Below are 17,159 nucleotides of genomic sequence, written 5' to 3'. Positions count from 1 at the left end.
GTGAATTATCTTGTTCTGTCAAGCTAGTTTTTCTCGAAAGAAAAAGACCTGTTCAGTGCAATAAACCCATGCTTGCTTTGCTCCTCGGCAGCACTATTTCAAGTCTGTTCAGCTACGGGCAGCTATATACTTCATTTAGCATCGACTGTAACAAGGCTTATATATGATCAGTAAAGACTTGAAAATTGTTGTCAACAGTTGTCAGTATATTCTATTCTATGAGTTTACGCTAAACCAGGTTTTTGGGATGGCGCCTATGATCTACAATTATTTGTTGTGATATCTAAAGATTTTAACGACTAGGTAAAATGTATTAGATGTAGATCTAACTACAGGCTTGCACTGGGCCCGGGAGTCCAGATTAGATTTCAACAGAAAACACTTAATTTTCCATAAAGATTAAAAGTATTGATGATCGGTTTAGAAATGAAACATTTATCCTGTTTCTTGGAGCCAATTTTAGTGACTCTTTCTTATCGTTAAGTATAGGCCTTTTTACTGATACGGCGGCCATCTTGAATTATGGGATCACTAGGGGGTAAACGCCGAAAATTTATACAAAGCACAGAGTGGAGGAGTTACATTTTCCAATAATTTAAAGTATTGGTCATCGCATATTGTTCCAGCTACCTGCAAATTCAGTTGATTTTTAGATGTGCTTCTCATTGAAAAGCGTAAAGTTCTATAAAAAGACACCCTGACTGCTGCGCAGTCTATACATTTTCCAATAGTTACCCCCTCGGCATCCCATAATGTCTTAATGAAAACAATAGAAATCATGATGGCTGCCATATCGTGGGCTCAAATGATGACGTCATCTTCGTTTCGTATAAGAGCGTGCACAGTAACTTCATTTTTCTATAGTAGGCAGCCACCTTAATATAGCTATATTGATTAGAATCCTTGAATCTCATTATTACTAACTATAGAAATATTGGTTTGGGCTAAAAGATACAGGAAAGTAGGCAGTTAACAGACGTACGCTGTCACAATGAATTGCAAAGTGTGGAGATGTCTTCAAAAACTTTTCGTTCTTGTGTTGATGAGTTTGCATTTTGTTTTCGGCTGTTGTCAAAGTCAAGGAAATACCGAGTAAGTAGCGACGGGAAAGTTTCACAACCATTAGCATATAAATCGGTTCTTTGTTCTTTAGATTTAGTCTCGAATATCTACTTTTGAAACTTGAAAGGCTTACCAGTATTTTCTTACTAAAAAAGCTTCAAGGATTTTTTTCTTGAGACGAACAAAAGGTACCAAAATATCTAGGGAAGGTAAAGCAAGTCATTCCAGAAAACTAGTAAGGGTTTCAATGATTATGCATCGGCGTTTTTGTATTAGTATTATTTCTTCGCATCCTCAGAGATGACTACTGGACCGAGGAAGAATATCTACAATTAAAAGAACCCGAACAAGTGTCACAAATAATGGATGAAATCTTTCAAAACTACGATAAACTCAAAAGACCGTACTACAGAGGTAAGTAAATATAACAATATTAATGAGATTTTTCATCGTGAATATAACTTAATCTGCACCATCTGATAGGGGTTTTAATAAAAAGCTTTGAATGTAACGAGAAAAATAACATCTGTTGATCCCAATTAGTTTGAATTGGAAAGAACGGTTTTGTTGAATAGTTTTAAAAAGTCATTTTCTCACGCAAATTTCAAAATTACTCCGCTCTTCTCTTGGGATCCAAAACGAATTGTAAACATTGACGTATTTCAAAAATAAATAAATAAATAAACCGGTCGAGCTAAAAAAAAACATTGGCAGTTATTGTATCTTGGGGTGCATGTTATGTCATAGCCGCAATGTTGGTTGACGACCAGCATGGCGGCTGTTTCACTGTTGGTTATATCTCTAAGCCCCGTTTACACTAGCGATTTTTGCGGCGATTTTTGCTGCGATTTTTGTGGCAATTTTCGGGAATATGAAATATTTTGTCTCATCCTTCAAAAGAGACATTCGTCTAGGAAAATCTTGGTATGCTGAAAAAAAACTTTACAAGTAAATTCTTTACCATTATTTATTATGGACAAAATCGCAAAAAATAATCGCAGCAAAAATCGCCGCAAAAATCGCTAGTGTAAACGGGGCTTAAGAGTTTTAAGTTATGTGGTTGCGGACCAAGAACGAAATACTAACTTTTTGATAGGCAAATGCCATTCTAAGTACAGTTCTACACCTTTTTTAATAATGCCATTCCAGTTAAGGCAGTGGAAATAGGAATCTTAATGGGCATTCAAGCAATCAGCCACGTATCAGAAGAAAACATGGTAAGCATGACTAGCTTTGAAAACAAATTTTAATTTTGTTTTAATTTTAATTTTAAATGTTTAAAAACATTTTCTTAATATAATGACCTTTTTCCACACCTGATGTTTTACACTGATATTTACGCTTATTGTGAACAACATATGAAATAATCAAATGTTTCAATCTGTTTCATTTTTGATCACTGAATTACGAGGTATTATGTTTAAAACCCTTGTTTTTCTAAAGTTGAATATTTGAAAAAGCGAAATAACACCTCTAGTGCTTACAAAGTTGACTGGAATTTTTTGAAAAAAATTTTTTACAGAAGATAACATAAAAATATTAGACCTCAATTTTGATTTTAGGCATCCCACATGGAACAGAGTGACAATGAATGTTAAGACATAGTCGAAAAGATCGACTTATCGGGTCTGCTGGTCATAGCAAGGGGTTAATCATCTACGGTCTAGGGGCCGACTAACCTCTCCCTTAGGCTTCGGCCGAGCTTCCTGATCAGTCTGTAAATCCAGGGATAGCGGTGTCGGGGTCGAAATCTCCGGCGTAGCCGTAAATGCTTCGCGCTGCCATACGACGGTTCAGCACTCGATGTCTGGAAGTATGGTCCTAAATTAATAAATAAAAGAAATATATATAAACGAAAATATCCAAATTAAAGTTTATTTGATTTATAGTATCCTAAGAAGATGACAACTTGCGGTATAGATAATTTCGGGAAAATCGAAAAAGACAATAACAATCCCCAGCGAAAATGCGTACTGGCACATCGCAAATAAATGATTATTCCCCTGATCGATAAGAGTTTCAAGATTTCCGTCCTTAATGAACTGATGATGATCGAACATTACCGCTTTCTTCCTAGTCCAACATCTGGTGTAAAAAAAAATTATTTTAGGAAGCTTCTTCACCTTCCTTCTAAATAGAATAACGATATGCCAATACTGATGAATAATGAAACTAATGGAATATAGACAGAGGGAACTCAGTGAAAAATTCTCAGTGAGCTCCAAAATCACCTCCAGTACTGATTTTCAAGAAGATCCTGTAATTAAACTGTTCACAAAAGTTCCCTAGATATTTTAATCTTTAATTTAAAAATGACATACAGGATCGTGATGAGGGACTGTTTCTTGTGTGATTGATCCCAAAGATGTACAGAAAACTTTGATCCCTGATCCCATAAATATTCGGCCCTTGATCCCTGTGTATTCATAAGATCCTGATCCCTCTTCTGTGATACCTGATTCGTAGTGAGTGATATCCCTCCCTAATCCCACATCCCTCCTCACGATCTTGAATAGATTTAATCTAAAAATGACATACAAGTATGACAATAAAATCTGATCGTACCAGCTATGGTAGAACTAATAATTTGCCAATTTAAAATGAAAGTGTACTTAGGTCAGAAAAATCAATACAAGCTTAGTTACGAAGGCGAACTCCTTCTCCTCGGCGGTTCTCAGTATCGTGAGACACCCCGTGATGGCCCGGCCAGAAATCAAACCTACTACCCTGTTGGATAAGACATCTTCTCTTCTGGTAGACCCTACCAGGAATCAGCAGTAAAATATTTATTTATTCACCAGGAGTTTCAGGCCACTGTGTACTTCACTCACATCTGGGAGGATCCTCGCGTTGCCTTTGACAAAGACAACAATGATTCTTTTCTCATCCTCCGTGGTGAACACCTAAACAAGTTATGGCTTCCTGATACCTACATCCTTAACGCTAGGAAAGTCTCTATCGAAGCCAATACTTATTCAGCTAAGGTATATGCAAACGGAACAATAAACTATTCCTACAGGTATGTAAATACGTGTCGTTGATTTACATCCAAGGTTTTATTACTAAGGCCCGTCCACACGTATACGGAAATTTTTGTATCCGCAATTTTTTTTTCGGTTACGAAAATGTTCTCGTCCACACGCAGCGTATTCGAATCGTTTTCGAATCGTTTTCACTGTCCACACGTATCCGGAAATTTCTTGGTCCGCCCTCATGCACGCTAGTGCCTAGTCCCTTTGACGGATAGTTTTTCTTATTGAGCATAAGCAAAATCGTGTTTACGTCAGCGTATTCGAAAACTTGCGGCTACGACCGTCCACACGTATACGTGTTCGGAACGTATTCGAAAATTTCCACTCTGGAGACCGTTTTCGAAAATTTCCGGATACGGATACAAAAATTTCCGGACACGTGTGGACATAACCCGTATCTGCAAAAAAAATTTGCGGATACACAAATTTGCGGATACGTGTGGAGAGGGCCTAAGAATGATTGTTATTTCCTGTAGGTTGTCAACCATTGCTTTGGCGAAGATGAATTTCTTAAACTACCCAATGGATAACCAGATACTAAATATAGATATCTATAGCTGTAAATAACCCAATGGATAACCAGATACTTAATATAGATATCTATAGCTGTAAGTAACCCAATGGACAACCAGATACTAAATATAGATATCTACAGCTGTAAGTAACCCAATGGATAACCAGATACTAAATATAGATATCTACAGCTGTAAGTAACCCAATGAATAACCAGATACTAGATATAGATATCTATAGCTGTAAGTAACCCAATGGACAACCAGATACTAAATATAGATATCTATAGCTGTAAGTAACCCAATGGATAACCAGATACTAAATATAGATATCTGCAGCTGTAAGTAACCTAATGGATAACCAGATACTAAATATAGATATCTACAGCTGTAAGTAACCTAATGGATAACCAGATACTAAATATAAATATCTATAGCTGTAAGTAACCTAATGGATAGCCAGATACTAAATATAAATATCTATAGCTGTAAGTAACCCAAGGGATAGCCAGATACTAAATATAGATATCTATAGCTGTAAGTAACCCAACAAAGTGGGTGTCAACATTTTACTCCAACAATGTGACCTGAATGCATTTCTTTTACAGATAGCTACACGGCTGATCAGTTAACACTGAGGTGGAAGAAAGGCTCGATGGTTCACAACGAAATGGCAGGATACGTGGTGAAGAGTGAAAATAAAATCAGCGAAATCCATACCGACGGTATAGGTAATGGTGATAGTAATGATAGTTAGTCCATCTAGGCTGTGCAATTAGTCGTCCCAATTCTTTGTTAATGAAATCTATAATTAGGATGATGTTTGTCTAGTTCCTGGGCTTTTCGTATGAGGTAGCCATTTTGCTGAGTTGTAGGAAGACTGAAAATGTCTGAATTTAGTATGGATGCGCATCTCTAATCTTTGTATCATTTTGTAAAGCAGCACTGGGATGAAAACGCCCCAATTTTTCAAAGTCCAAATAATTGAAGTATTTGTGGATAATTTGACTCAATTATGATTATGTAAACCAGATTAGTGAACATTTTTGCCTTGGAGCCACTTGAAGTTGAGAAATTTTGGGTTAAAAGAGAAAAGCACAATAGGGTTGACGTCAATTACGTCATTTACTCACAATTTAGATGCTAAATAAAATTGATAATTTTTATCCAATACATTTTACTGTGAAGAAAATGTGGGGCTACTATGGGGCTACTATTGGGACCATACAGAAACTTTTAACTAAGTTTAACGTCATTTCCAATTTTTATCCATTTTCAAATCAAATGAAAAAATACGGTGGCCATGTAGGACGATAACTTGGATATCCAAAATGGCGACCATGACGTTACTTTTAAATGAAGTGATTAAACTTTTTTTCATATCTATCTAGAGGATTGGAGTTTCCTTTCATTTTCCATTACCGTTCGCCGTCGCCTTGGTTACTTCATCATGCAGTTTTTCTTCCCCTGCATTCTGTGTGCAGTCGTATCATGGTTGCCATTCTGGATGGATCGTTACGAGATTGGTGACCGCATGGCTCTAAGCATCACTACCTTGTTAACAGAAGTGTTCTTGTCCCAGTACATCAATAGTAACATGCCTCGTGTCAGTTACATCAAGGCAGCTGATCAATATCTTTTGGCCACCTTCATCTTCATCTTCATGGGGTTGTTGGAGAATGTGGTGGTCTACAACTTCCGCTCAGACGTGAGAAAATTAAAAAAGTAAAAAAGAAAACCAAAGCCACAAAATTGGAGGTAAATTAAAGAACTTCAAAGTTTAGCGGGAAATCTTTACACAGCGCATCATATGTGCGTCTCAAAGCGCCACCCTATTTTTCCATTTTAGATCACGTGTCATTCCGAAGAGTATCATTTCTTTGTTTAACGGTTGCACATGACAACATACATGAATATGGATACCTTTAAACAAAGAATCTCATTCTCTAGTGAATGGCAAGTGGTCTGAAAACATTAAAGCAAATTATAAAGGTCTGTTTTCTGCTGTTTTTGCCTTATGTTTCTTCATAGTTTGAGTTGCAAGACATCTACTGCTATGGCCAAGAAATATCACCAAGCCAAGAAATTATGACGGAAAGTCCCAGAAACAATCTAGAGGAAGAAGCATCGTCTAAGAGCGCTGATCATAATGGGAACAAGATGGACGCTGAAGAAACTACAGAGAAAGATCAGTCTCTTGTTGTTGACAAGATATCTCGTGTTTTGTTCCCACTAGCTTTCATTGTTTTTCAGGCCTACTATTTTGGAAGACATTTGTAAATAAGCTAAAATTTTCGAGTCTTCGGCGAGCTGAGACAATGAGAAACACAAAGGACATGACTTATCGGTATATATACTCGAAATCTATTTGTGCAGCTATTGTTCTTGTTACGAGGAAAATATATACTTAAAGCTTTTAACTTGTGTAGATTTAATAGTACATACATGCTTTATACGCTCCAACGCGGCTCAAAATTAGTATTCTTAAAGAACTGATGTGAACTGATAACAATGAACAGTGCAAGGCCTACTCCAGGTCAACTATACACTTACTAGGGATCGTGTGAATTATCTTGTTCTGTCAAGCTAGTTTTTCTCGAAAGAAAAGACTTAGTCAGTGCAATAAGCCCATGCTTGCTTTGCTCCTCGGCAGCGCTATTTCAAGTCTGTTATATACTTTATGTAGCATCGACTGTAAAACGGCTCTGTAATATGCTCAATAAAGACTTGCAAAATATGTTGTTAACAGTTGTCAGTATATTCTACTTTTAGTGACTCTTTCTTATCGTTAAAGATAGACCCTTTTACTGATACGGCGACCATCTTGAATTATGGGATGACAAGGGGGCAAACGCAAAAGCACAGAGTGGAGGAGTTACTTTTTCCAATAATTTGAAGTCTTGGTGTCTCGCTTTTTTTCTCCAACTACCATTATATTCAATTGTTTTTTATATGTGCTTCTCAATAAAAAGCGTAAAGATCTATAAAAAGACACCCTGACAGCTGTGCAGTTTATAAATTTTCCCCCTCGGCATCCCATAATGTCTTAATGAAAACAATAAAATTCATGATGGCTGCCAATCGTGGGCTCAAATGATGACGTCATCTTTGTTTCGTATAAGAGCGTGCGCAGTAACTTCATTTTTCTATAGTAGGCAGCCACCTTAATATAGCTATATTTATTAGAATCCTTGAATCTCATTAATACCACAAAGGTAACGTTTTTATTTAACTATATAGAAATATTGGTTTGGCCCAGAAGAGACAGGAGGGTAGGCAGTCAACAGACGTACGCGGTCACAATGAATTGCAAAGTGTGGAGAAGTCTTCAAAAACTTTTCGTTCTTATGTTGATGAGTTTGTATTTTCTTCTCGGCTGTTGTCAAAGTCAAGGAAAAACCGAGTAAGTAGCGTCGGAAAATTAAAGTTTCGCATTTATTAACATAAATCTTTGTTCGTTTTTCTTTGAATTTAGTCTCGAATTAAATTTGTCTTAAATTTAGTCTACGTATTAAAACCTGAAGCGTACCAGTATTTTTTACTTAAATGCTAAGCAAGACGGTTAAGAAAGTTATTTCAGGGAACTAGGTTTTTTATTGATTACAAAATGCATTGGCGTTTTCGCTTGGCGTTGTTTCTTCGCATGACCCTCAGAGATGAATACAAGACCGAGGAATACCTAAAAAAAATAGAACCCAAACAAGTGTCACAAATAGTGGATGGAATCTTCCAAAACTATGATAAACTCGAAAGACCCTACTACAGAGGTAAGTAGACACAACAATATTAGTAATGAGATTTTAGATGGAAATGAGTTCATTTGTACCATCTGATTAGATTTCTGGTAAGGATTTTTCAATCGTTCATGACGGAAAGAGAAATTACATCTGTTGATCCCAAATTAATAGTTTGAGTTGGAAAGAGTTTTGTTAAATTGTTTAAGCCATTTTCCCCGCAAACTCTAAATTACTCCTTATCTCTACGTGTCCAAAAACAAACTGTAAACATTGTCGTGATTGAAATATATATATATATATGTATAAATAAACCGGTAGATCTAAACGTTAACAAAGCATCATTGTTGTTGTATCTTGCGGCGCATGTTAAGCTGGCTCCATAGGGTTTTGAGAGAATGCCAAGCAGTAGAAATCAGCATTCTAAGATTAGATACAGACTTATAAGTTGACACCCGAAATTAAAAATCATGATGGCTATAGTTTTAATTAACCGTGAATTTTTCAAAACTTAATATAATGAAACGCTCATTATTTACGTTATGTTTCATATGACAAGGAACAAGTATTTTGCTAAACACTTTAGCTTTTATGAATTATGAATTATGAATTTTTTACCATATAAATTTTTTTGAGTTATTAATGATAACGCGCCACAGGTCTTTTCGTGACGTTATCAAATAAAAATCTTTCAATGTAAAACTCTGTAGTAAAATCATAGCCTACGGTTTGGTTGACGATTTAGAAAAAATTCTCCCTACTGAGATTGTCTTGCTAGATCAGCCAACATAGTGGCTGTTTCATTTTTATTTAAATCTCAGAAACTTCGGGCAAATGTCATTCTAAATCAAATGCAGATCTACAAACGATGCACCTTTTCTTTTTACTTTGATGTTTTCAGTTAAGCCAGTGGAAATAGGAATCTTTTTTGAGATTGAAGCAATTAGCCACATATCAGAAGAAAACATGGTAAGACTTTGGAAACAAATTGGTTGCGTGCGCGCGCAATTACACTATTCGTGATCGAATAATTACCTCCCTCCACACCAGATGTTTTATCTTATTCGCACGCTAGCTAAATATTGTTTTTGGAATTACGCACCCCCTTCCTTCAATAATCTAATGTTTTGTCCCTAACAGCTTTAGGTCGTTCCTAGTAGTTTTTGTCTGACTCAAGCTTGACAAATGATTGGTTATACTCCTTTTGTCCTCAGGATCTATCGTATTTCACATCTGTTGTTAACTGTAATGAAAGTTTGCATGTTTTAAAAAATTGCAGCGGAATCAGCGTCATTATAGTAACGATTAAAAAAATACTTCCAAATAAAATACCTTTTGATTTTGCAGGCGAATATATTGATATCCATTCACACTATATGGTGAAGAACATGTAGAGTAATCAAACATTTCAACTGTTTCATTTTCATTGATTGAATCGCATCACAAGAACATTTGAAACCCTTGTTTTGCGAAATAAAAGAAACTCAGTGTCCAAAATGAACTCAAATTGTTTTTGAAACCTTTTCAACTTTTTTTTATTTTTTTATTTTTTTATTTTTTTTATTTTTTATTTTTTTTGAAATATGTTTTCTTTGACAAAGGATAAGACTGAAACGTACTGAACCAACACAAGAGAAAAACATTAGCGTATGCGTGCCTTTTATCTCATTTTCCATAAAAATAGAGAAATTTTAGTGAGAATTAAATTAATATCTTTTTCTCTTAGTATACAGGATTCGCGAGTATACATTTGTCGTCAGACCAAGATATTGTATTAGCAAACACAATATGAAAGAATTACCCTTAAGTTTCAAGCAAGGACGCTAAGTTTTGGCATTTTGAGTGAAGACCACTCGTCAGACATGTTTGAAAGTCAAATATACATATTTTTACGATAACATGAAGACGTTTCTACTATAAATTTGCAATAAATGTCACTCGTGTCTACAGAATCTTAATTTTGATTTAACGTCGTAGCTATATATTTTTTTAAACGCGTCCCACATGGAAAAGAGTGACCATGCGTAACTAGCCATTATTGACACAAGCGACATTTTGGGTCTGCTGGTCATAGCAAGGGGTTAATCATCTACGGCCTAGGGGCCGACTAACCTCTCCCTTAGGCTTCGGCCGAGCTTCCTGATCAGTCTGTAAATCCAGGGATAGCGGTGTCGGGGTCGAAATCTCCGGCGTAGCCGTAAATGCTTCGCGCTGCCATACGACGCTTCAGCACTCGATGTCTGGAAGTATGGTCCTAAATGAATAACAAAAATAAATGAAAACGAGTTATGAGAATATTTAAAATATCAGTTCTGGATAGAAGAATCCCAAGCGAACATGCGTATTGACATATGATAAATAACTAGTCCTACATCATCCGGATTGATAAGAGTTTCAATAATATTTCCATCTTTTTCATGGATGTTCATGATAAACGTACTTTACTTTCATCCTAGTCCAACATACGGTGTAAAAATCTGATGGTTTCAGCTAAGAAAACAAGAAAAGGCTTAGTTGCAAAGGCACTGAAACACCTTAGGAAGGCATTGAAAAGGGTTATCGGGAGACCCCTTGTGATAGTCCGGCCAGAGATCGAACCCACGACTCCACCTGCAGTAACCTTAGCCAACTGGTTAGTCTCGTAAGACATCTTCTCTCCTAGTGTACCCTGCAAGGAAATAGCAATACATCATCGTCATGGCGTAGCAAGGATTTTAGCCGCCATTTTGTTGCCACAAAGGTGGGGCCCTGTCCCCTGACTACGCCCTTGTCACCATATTCATTTATTTCTTTAACAGGAGTTTCAGACCACTGTGTACTTCACTCACATCTGGGAGGATCCTCGCGTTGCCTTTGACAAAGACAACAATGATTCTTTTCTCATCCTCCGTGGTGAACACCTAAACAAGCTATGGCTACCTGATACCTACATCCTTAACGCTAGAAAAGTCTCTATCGAAACCAATACCTATTCAGCTAAGGTCTACGCAAACGGAAAGATAAGCTATTCGTACAGGTATTTGAATACTTGTTGTTGATTTATATCCAAAGGTTTGTTACCAAGAGTATTTATTTCATGTAGGATGTCAGTCACTGCTTTGGCGAAGATGAATTTCTTAAACTACCCAATGGATAACCAGATACTAAAAATAGATATCAGTAGCTGTAAGTAACCCAATGGATAGCCAGATACTAAATATAGATATCTATAGCTGTAAGTAACCCAATGGATAACCAGATACTAAATATAGATATCTATAGCTGTAAGTAACCCAATGGATAACCAGATACTAAATATAGATATCTATAGCTGTAAGTAACCCAATGGATAATCATGCAGATACTAGATGTGGGTATCTATCGCTGTAAGTAACCCAACAAAGTAGTGGGTGTCATCATATTACTTAAATAATGTGACTTGAATGGGATTTCTTTTACAGATAGATATATGGCTGAGCAGCTGACTCTGAAGTGGGAGAAAGGCTCGATGGTTTACAACGAAATGGCAGGATATGTGGTGAAGAGTGAAAATAATACCAGTGAAATCCATGCCTACGGCAAAGGTAATGGTGATAGTCATGAGTGGGTTACATAAGGCCTGTCTAGCTCTCGCGTCCCGTCAGGTTCTAAGTTACACGCACGATTTGCTTCCCGATTATTTCGAATCGACAAATCGCAGCGTGTATTCCCCGCAAAACATTGACAAAATTCCAATCAGTTAGTCATGACGGCAAATCACTGGAGCAGTCAGTTTTGTCTATTACTATGTGATGTAACCTATACAGTGGCGGATCTAGGGTTGGGTTTTGGGGGTATTATTAAAACATTATATACACATTGCCATTGTCACTGCCTTAACCTCTCCATCGCAGCATCAAGTTTAAGAAGTACGAAACCTTATAGGCGTCATAAATGAAGTCTACCTATTCCTTAAAAATACCCCAAAGAGACAGAAGCTATTTGAGCTTGTCCTTTCAAAGTATCTTCCCGACTGTGCACGAAAGAAGCTTCCAGAGCTCTGCAAAACACGATGGGTTGAGAGACATACATGCTTTGACACGTTTCTGGAACTATATGAGATTGTTGTGTTATTTCTAGATGCTATTGTTTCTCCAAATGAGTACCCAGATCTATGTTCATCTACTGGAGAATGGGACTGGGATAGAGATACAACTGTTAAAGCTCATGGACTCAAATCGTCCCTGTCTTTATTTATGACTGTTGGTACTTTTATTACAACAAAGAACGTATTGGATTATGTCAAAGCCGTTGCCTCCAAACTTCAGAAAAGAGATCAAGACGTATACGAGGCTTACAAAATGGTTGACGATGTTATCAGAAGTCTCCAGGATACCAGAAATGCTGTAGATGATAGATTGGCAGCGTGGTATAGTGACATAAAAGATTTGGCAGCAAATGTAGGAGTCACTGAGTCTGTCCCAAAGAAAACAGCACCTCGAAGGTTCCGAAATAACACACCAAGCGAAAGTCCTGAAGTCTATTATAAAAGAGCCATTGCAATTCCACTTCTCGATTCTCTTGTAAGTCAGATGAAAGAGCGGTTTCCACTACTGACGAAGGACGTCATGCACAAAATCTTCTGTCACTGATACCATCTGTAATTGTCAGCAAGAACCCGAACCTCACAGAGGAGGTAGGATGCAGGTAGGATGAAATGGGAGGCAGATATGCCATTTGCAAAGTCCCTCAAGAGTGTACTTCAAAGATGGCAGGTGTTATGGCAAGGTACTACTCAGAGAGATACTCTTCCAGACAACCTCCTCGAGAAGCTTGCTGTGTGTAATGAAGATTCCTTCCTAAACATCCACAGCCTCCTTGTAATTGCCTGCACTTTACCGATATCAAATGCTGAGGCAGGGCGATCCTTCTCCCTAATGAGAAGGATAAAGACCTATTCCAGATCAGTCATGTCGGAACAACCATGGTCTGTCTGACCCAGCTTTAATGGCAATGCATTACGATGTCAGATGCCCCACAGATGAAGTATGCAAGTCGTTCATCAAAGTTCATCCTAGCTAGAAGACTTTTTAACGTCTCACTCCTTGATGATGCACTTATTCCAATAAAGTTAGTCACCTGAAAAGCTATAAAGCTGAGACCGACAAGGATTATGGGTAGATTTGTTTTAAACGTTCAACCGCTTGATAACTGTTCATGGACTTGTGAATCTCTTACCGGTTACAGTCTCACCTCTTCTGAGCAACATCGAGCTGCAGTTTGTATCAAAAAAGCTTTGTATATATACGCTTTTTTGGTATGAAAAGTTTCCCATGATGCTCAGTGATCTCAGCTTTCTAGGTTTTTGGTGACTAACTTTATTGAAATAAGTGTATTTAGATTATTACTATATATATATCACATACTTACATTTTATTACTACAAATGGCTATTACACATTTTTTGACCTCAGTAACGATTATGACATTTAACTGGCTTGAAACCATGTCTCCCTAACCCTTTGGTCTGCTATATCTCTCCACCACCTCAATCAATACTACAACCCCCCCTTTGAAAAAATCCTGGATCCGCCCATGACTATAATTAGAAGGATAAATGTCTCGTTAATAAACTTTTCTTATGAAGCAGCCATTTTGGCTAAAGCTATAGAAAACTACCTAAGTGCTGAGTTGTGGGAAGAGAAATGGCTCCCTTAAGTAAAGGCCTTCTATTTTATTTATTTATTTTTTGTTGTTGTTGTTGTTGTTTTGTTGTTTGTTTTTTTTGAGAAACAAACGAAAAGACATGGCGGCCATGTTGGATGATAACTTTATTATCCAACATGGCGGCCATGACGTCACTTTAAAAAGAAATTATTAAACTTGTTTCCTTTCGGAATTCTGTCCAGTGGATTGGAGTTTCCTTTCATTCTCCATTACCGTTCACCGTCGTCTTGGTTACTTCATTATGCAGTTTTTCTTCCCCTGCATTCTGTGTGCAGTCGTATCATGGTTGCCATTCTGGATGGATCGTTACGAGATCGGTGACCGCATGGCTCTAAGCATCACTACCTTGTTAACAGAAGTGTTCTTGTCCCAGTACATCAATAGTAACATGCCTCGTGTCAGTTACATCAAGGCAGCTGATCAATATCTTTTGGCCACCTTCATCTTCATCTTCATGGGGTTGTTGGAGAATGTAGTGGTCTACAACTTCCGCTCAGATGTGAGAAAATTGAAAAAAGTAAAAAAGAAAACCAAAGCCACCAAATTGGAGGTAAAATAAAGAACGAGTTCAAAGTTTGGTTGGATAAACATTAAAATAAATAAATGGGAAATCCTGACATAGCTTATGACTTTTGCTTCATTTTTCGTTCCCCCTCAGCACCATTAAGGCATGGCTCTTTTGAGGAAGTGATGGAAAATCAATTATTTATTCATATCTTTGACAGTTTACTATGAATCTTTCCCAAATTTGGCTCGTAGTAGTAATTCTTCAAGGCAAGCAATTACCGCATATATGTTACCATGGAAACCAGGTCACCTGACCACAAGGCCGCCATCTTGGATTTTTTAAACAAATCGTTTGTAAATGTATTGAAACTACTTCAAAAGTCCTGAAAATCCATATTCCTTTTTATATTTGCCATACCTATATGGATCTAATTGGATATCTTGGAAATTATATTAAGTTTAATTTTTATAATATTTTTAATTTTTTGGAAAAAATAGAAAATATTCTAAAAATTAAACTTAAAATAATTTCCAAGATATCAAATTAGATCCATATAGGCATTGTAAATATGAATAGTAATCTGCGTTTTCATGACTTTTAAAGATGTTTCGGTACGTTTACAAACGGCTTGTTCAAAAATCCAAGATGGCGGTCTTGTGGTCACGTGACTTAGTTTCCATGGTAACCAAGGCTCTAAGGTTCCTTCTTTTCACAAAAGACCTTAACTTGCCAAGTTTGGGGAAGATTCGTAGAAAACTGGCTATGATATAGCTAATCAGTTTTTCATCTGAGAGCCATGCCTTAATGATGCTGAGCCATTAACCAAGCTAAGAATAATAGGGAACCTTGGTTATTTAGCTTTGCATTTTTCGATGCGCAATAACCTAGAATGACCTCTTTAACTTGGACGCGATGTTGTCTCACTTCAGACCTCGTGTCATTCCCTAGAGTATCATTTATTTATTCAACGGTTACACATGAGAAGACATGAATATGGATACAATTCAAAAAAAGAATCTTATTCTCAAGAGAATGATACTTTGTCTGAAATGGGAAAACATTAAGGTAAAGGTAAAAGGTAAAGGTCCATTTTCTCAGTGCTGTGCTTGCCTTATGTTTCTTCATAGTTTGAGTTGCAGGACATCCACTGCTATGGCCAAGAAATATCACCAAGCCAAGAAATTATGACGGAAAGTCCCAGAAACAATCTAGAGCAAGAAGCATCGTCTAAGAGCGCTGATCATAATGAGAACAAGATGGACGCTGAAGAAGCCACAGAGAAAGATCAGTCTCTTGTTGTTGACAAGATATCTCGTGTTTTGTTCCCACTAGCTTTCATTGTTTTTCAGGCCTATTATTTTGGAAGACATTTGTAAATAAGTTAAAAAGATCGAGTCTTCATGCAGCGAGCTGAGATAATGAGAAACGCAAATGCCATGAACCGATCAATTGGATCAAATATTTAAGGGTAGACTATTTGTAATCGTAAATGTAACGCTTTCGCTATAAATAGTGCATTACGTATAAGACGTATTTAGACACTTTGCTTATCGGTATATACTCAAAATCTATTTGTGCAGCAATTGATCTTGTTACGAGGAAAATATACTTAAAGCTTTTAACTTGTATAGATTTAATAGTACATACATGCTTTATACGCTCCAACGCGGCTCAGAATTAGTATTCTTAAAGAACTGATGTAGATAACAATGAACAGTGCAAGGCCTACTCCAGGTCAATTATACACTTAGGGATCATGTAAATTATCTTTTGTTCTGTCAAGCTAGTTTTTCTCGAAAGAAAAGACTTTTTCAGTGCAATAAACCCATGCTTGCTTTCTTCCTCGGCAGCGCTATTTCAAGTCTGTTCAGCTACAGGCAGCTTTATCAGTACTGCATGTTCATCGACTGTAACATGGCTGATACATGATCAGTAAAGACTTGTGAAAATTGTTGTCAACAGTTATCAGGATATTCTATTCTATTCTATTTTGTCAGAATACAGAGCCGTTAGGATAGTTAGCACAAGAACATAGTTGCTATTACAGAGACAATAATAAACAGAATTGTCACCCTATTTGAACATTTCGTACTCGAAGCAGCACCAAATAGTGTGTCAAGCCAATCATAAGGCAGAATGCCAGGGCTGTCTGTTTTCGGTAGATCGTCCAGATCAGTTTCAAACGGAGCTTGTCTTAACAAGTCCTTATTACAAAGGTCGCCATAACACCATGTGATACAAACAGTCCCGTAACATCCCGAGGGTTGGGCCCAATCCCGTCCGCATCCTAAACGTATGTCCATCTTATCATACTCGAAGAAGCATCCAGTATCGTGTGATGGACATTCCTCGGGTGGTCCCGCGAGGCAGGCCTTGGCACTGAGATGTTCGTGAGGTGGGCATTTATGGCACTGAAGACTTGATACTAAGAGAAAAAGAAAAGTAATGGACTTTTTCCATGTGGAAGCCAATCAGCCAACTGGAATAATTTAATTTCCCCCTCCCCGTATCGTCAGGATGAGCTAACACTGGCGTATTGAACTATAAGGCTTTTATTTTCAAAGAAAGTAAACGTTGGTACCGCGCGAGGAATGGCGCCCCCATGGTTAGCTTAACGACGACTTACA

At 37.2% G+C, this 17,159-nt stretch overlaps 1 protein-coding gene across 1 annotated transcript; it reads left to right on the top strand.

Moving 5' to 3' along the window:
- The first annotated feature begins 1,424 nt into the window (after window positions 1-1,424).
- On the top strand, window positions 1,425-16,608 carry LOC116297079 (gamma-aminobutyric acid receptor subunit rho-2-like). Its single transcript, XM_089038089.1, has 14 exons — window positions 1,425-1,476; window positions 2,212-2,279; window positions 3,864-4,081; window positions 4,571-4,653; window positions 5,215-5,337; window positions 5,998-6,314; window positions 6,638-6,882; window positions 8,261-8,373; window positions 9,242-9,309; window positions 11,139-11,356; window positions 11,423-11,505; window positions 11,781-11,903; window positions 14,207-14,574; window positions 15,660-16,608. The coding sequence occupies exons 1-14, from the start codon at window positions 1,425-1,427 to the stop codon at window positions 15,906-15,908; spliced, it is 2,328 nt and encodes a 775-aa protein (XP_088894215.1). The 3' UTR covers window positions 15,909-16,608.
- The last annotated feature ends 551 nt before the right edge of the window (window positions 16,609-17,159 follow it).

Source organism: Actinia tenebrosa, unplaced genomic scaffold (assembly GCF_029948245.1).
Source record: "Actinia tenebrosa isolate PJP-AT-01 unplaced genomic scaffold, QUT_ActTen_1.0 PGA_scaffold5__44_contigs__length_20552954, whole genome shotgun sequence".
In the NCBI taxonomy this organism is placed as follows: Eukaryota; Metazoa; Cnidaria; class Anthozoa; order Actiniaria; family Actiniidae; genus Actinia; species Actinia tenebrosa.
Note: the sequence above shows the minus strand (reverse complement) of the source record. Positions and strands in the feature narration are given on the sequence as shown.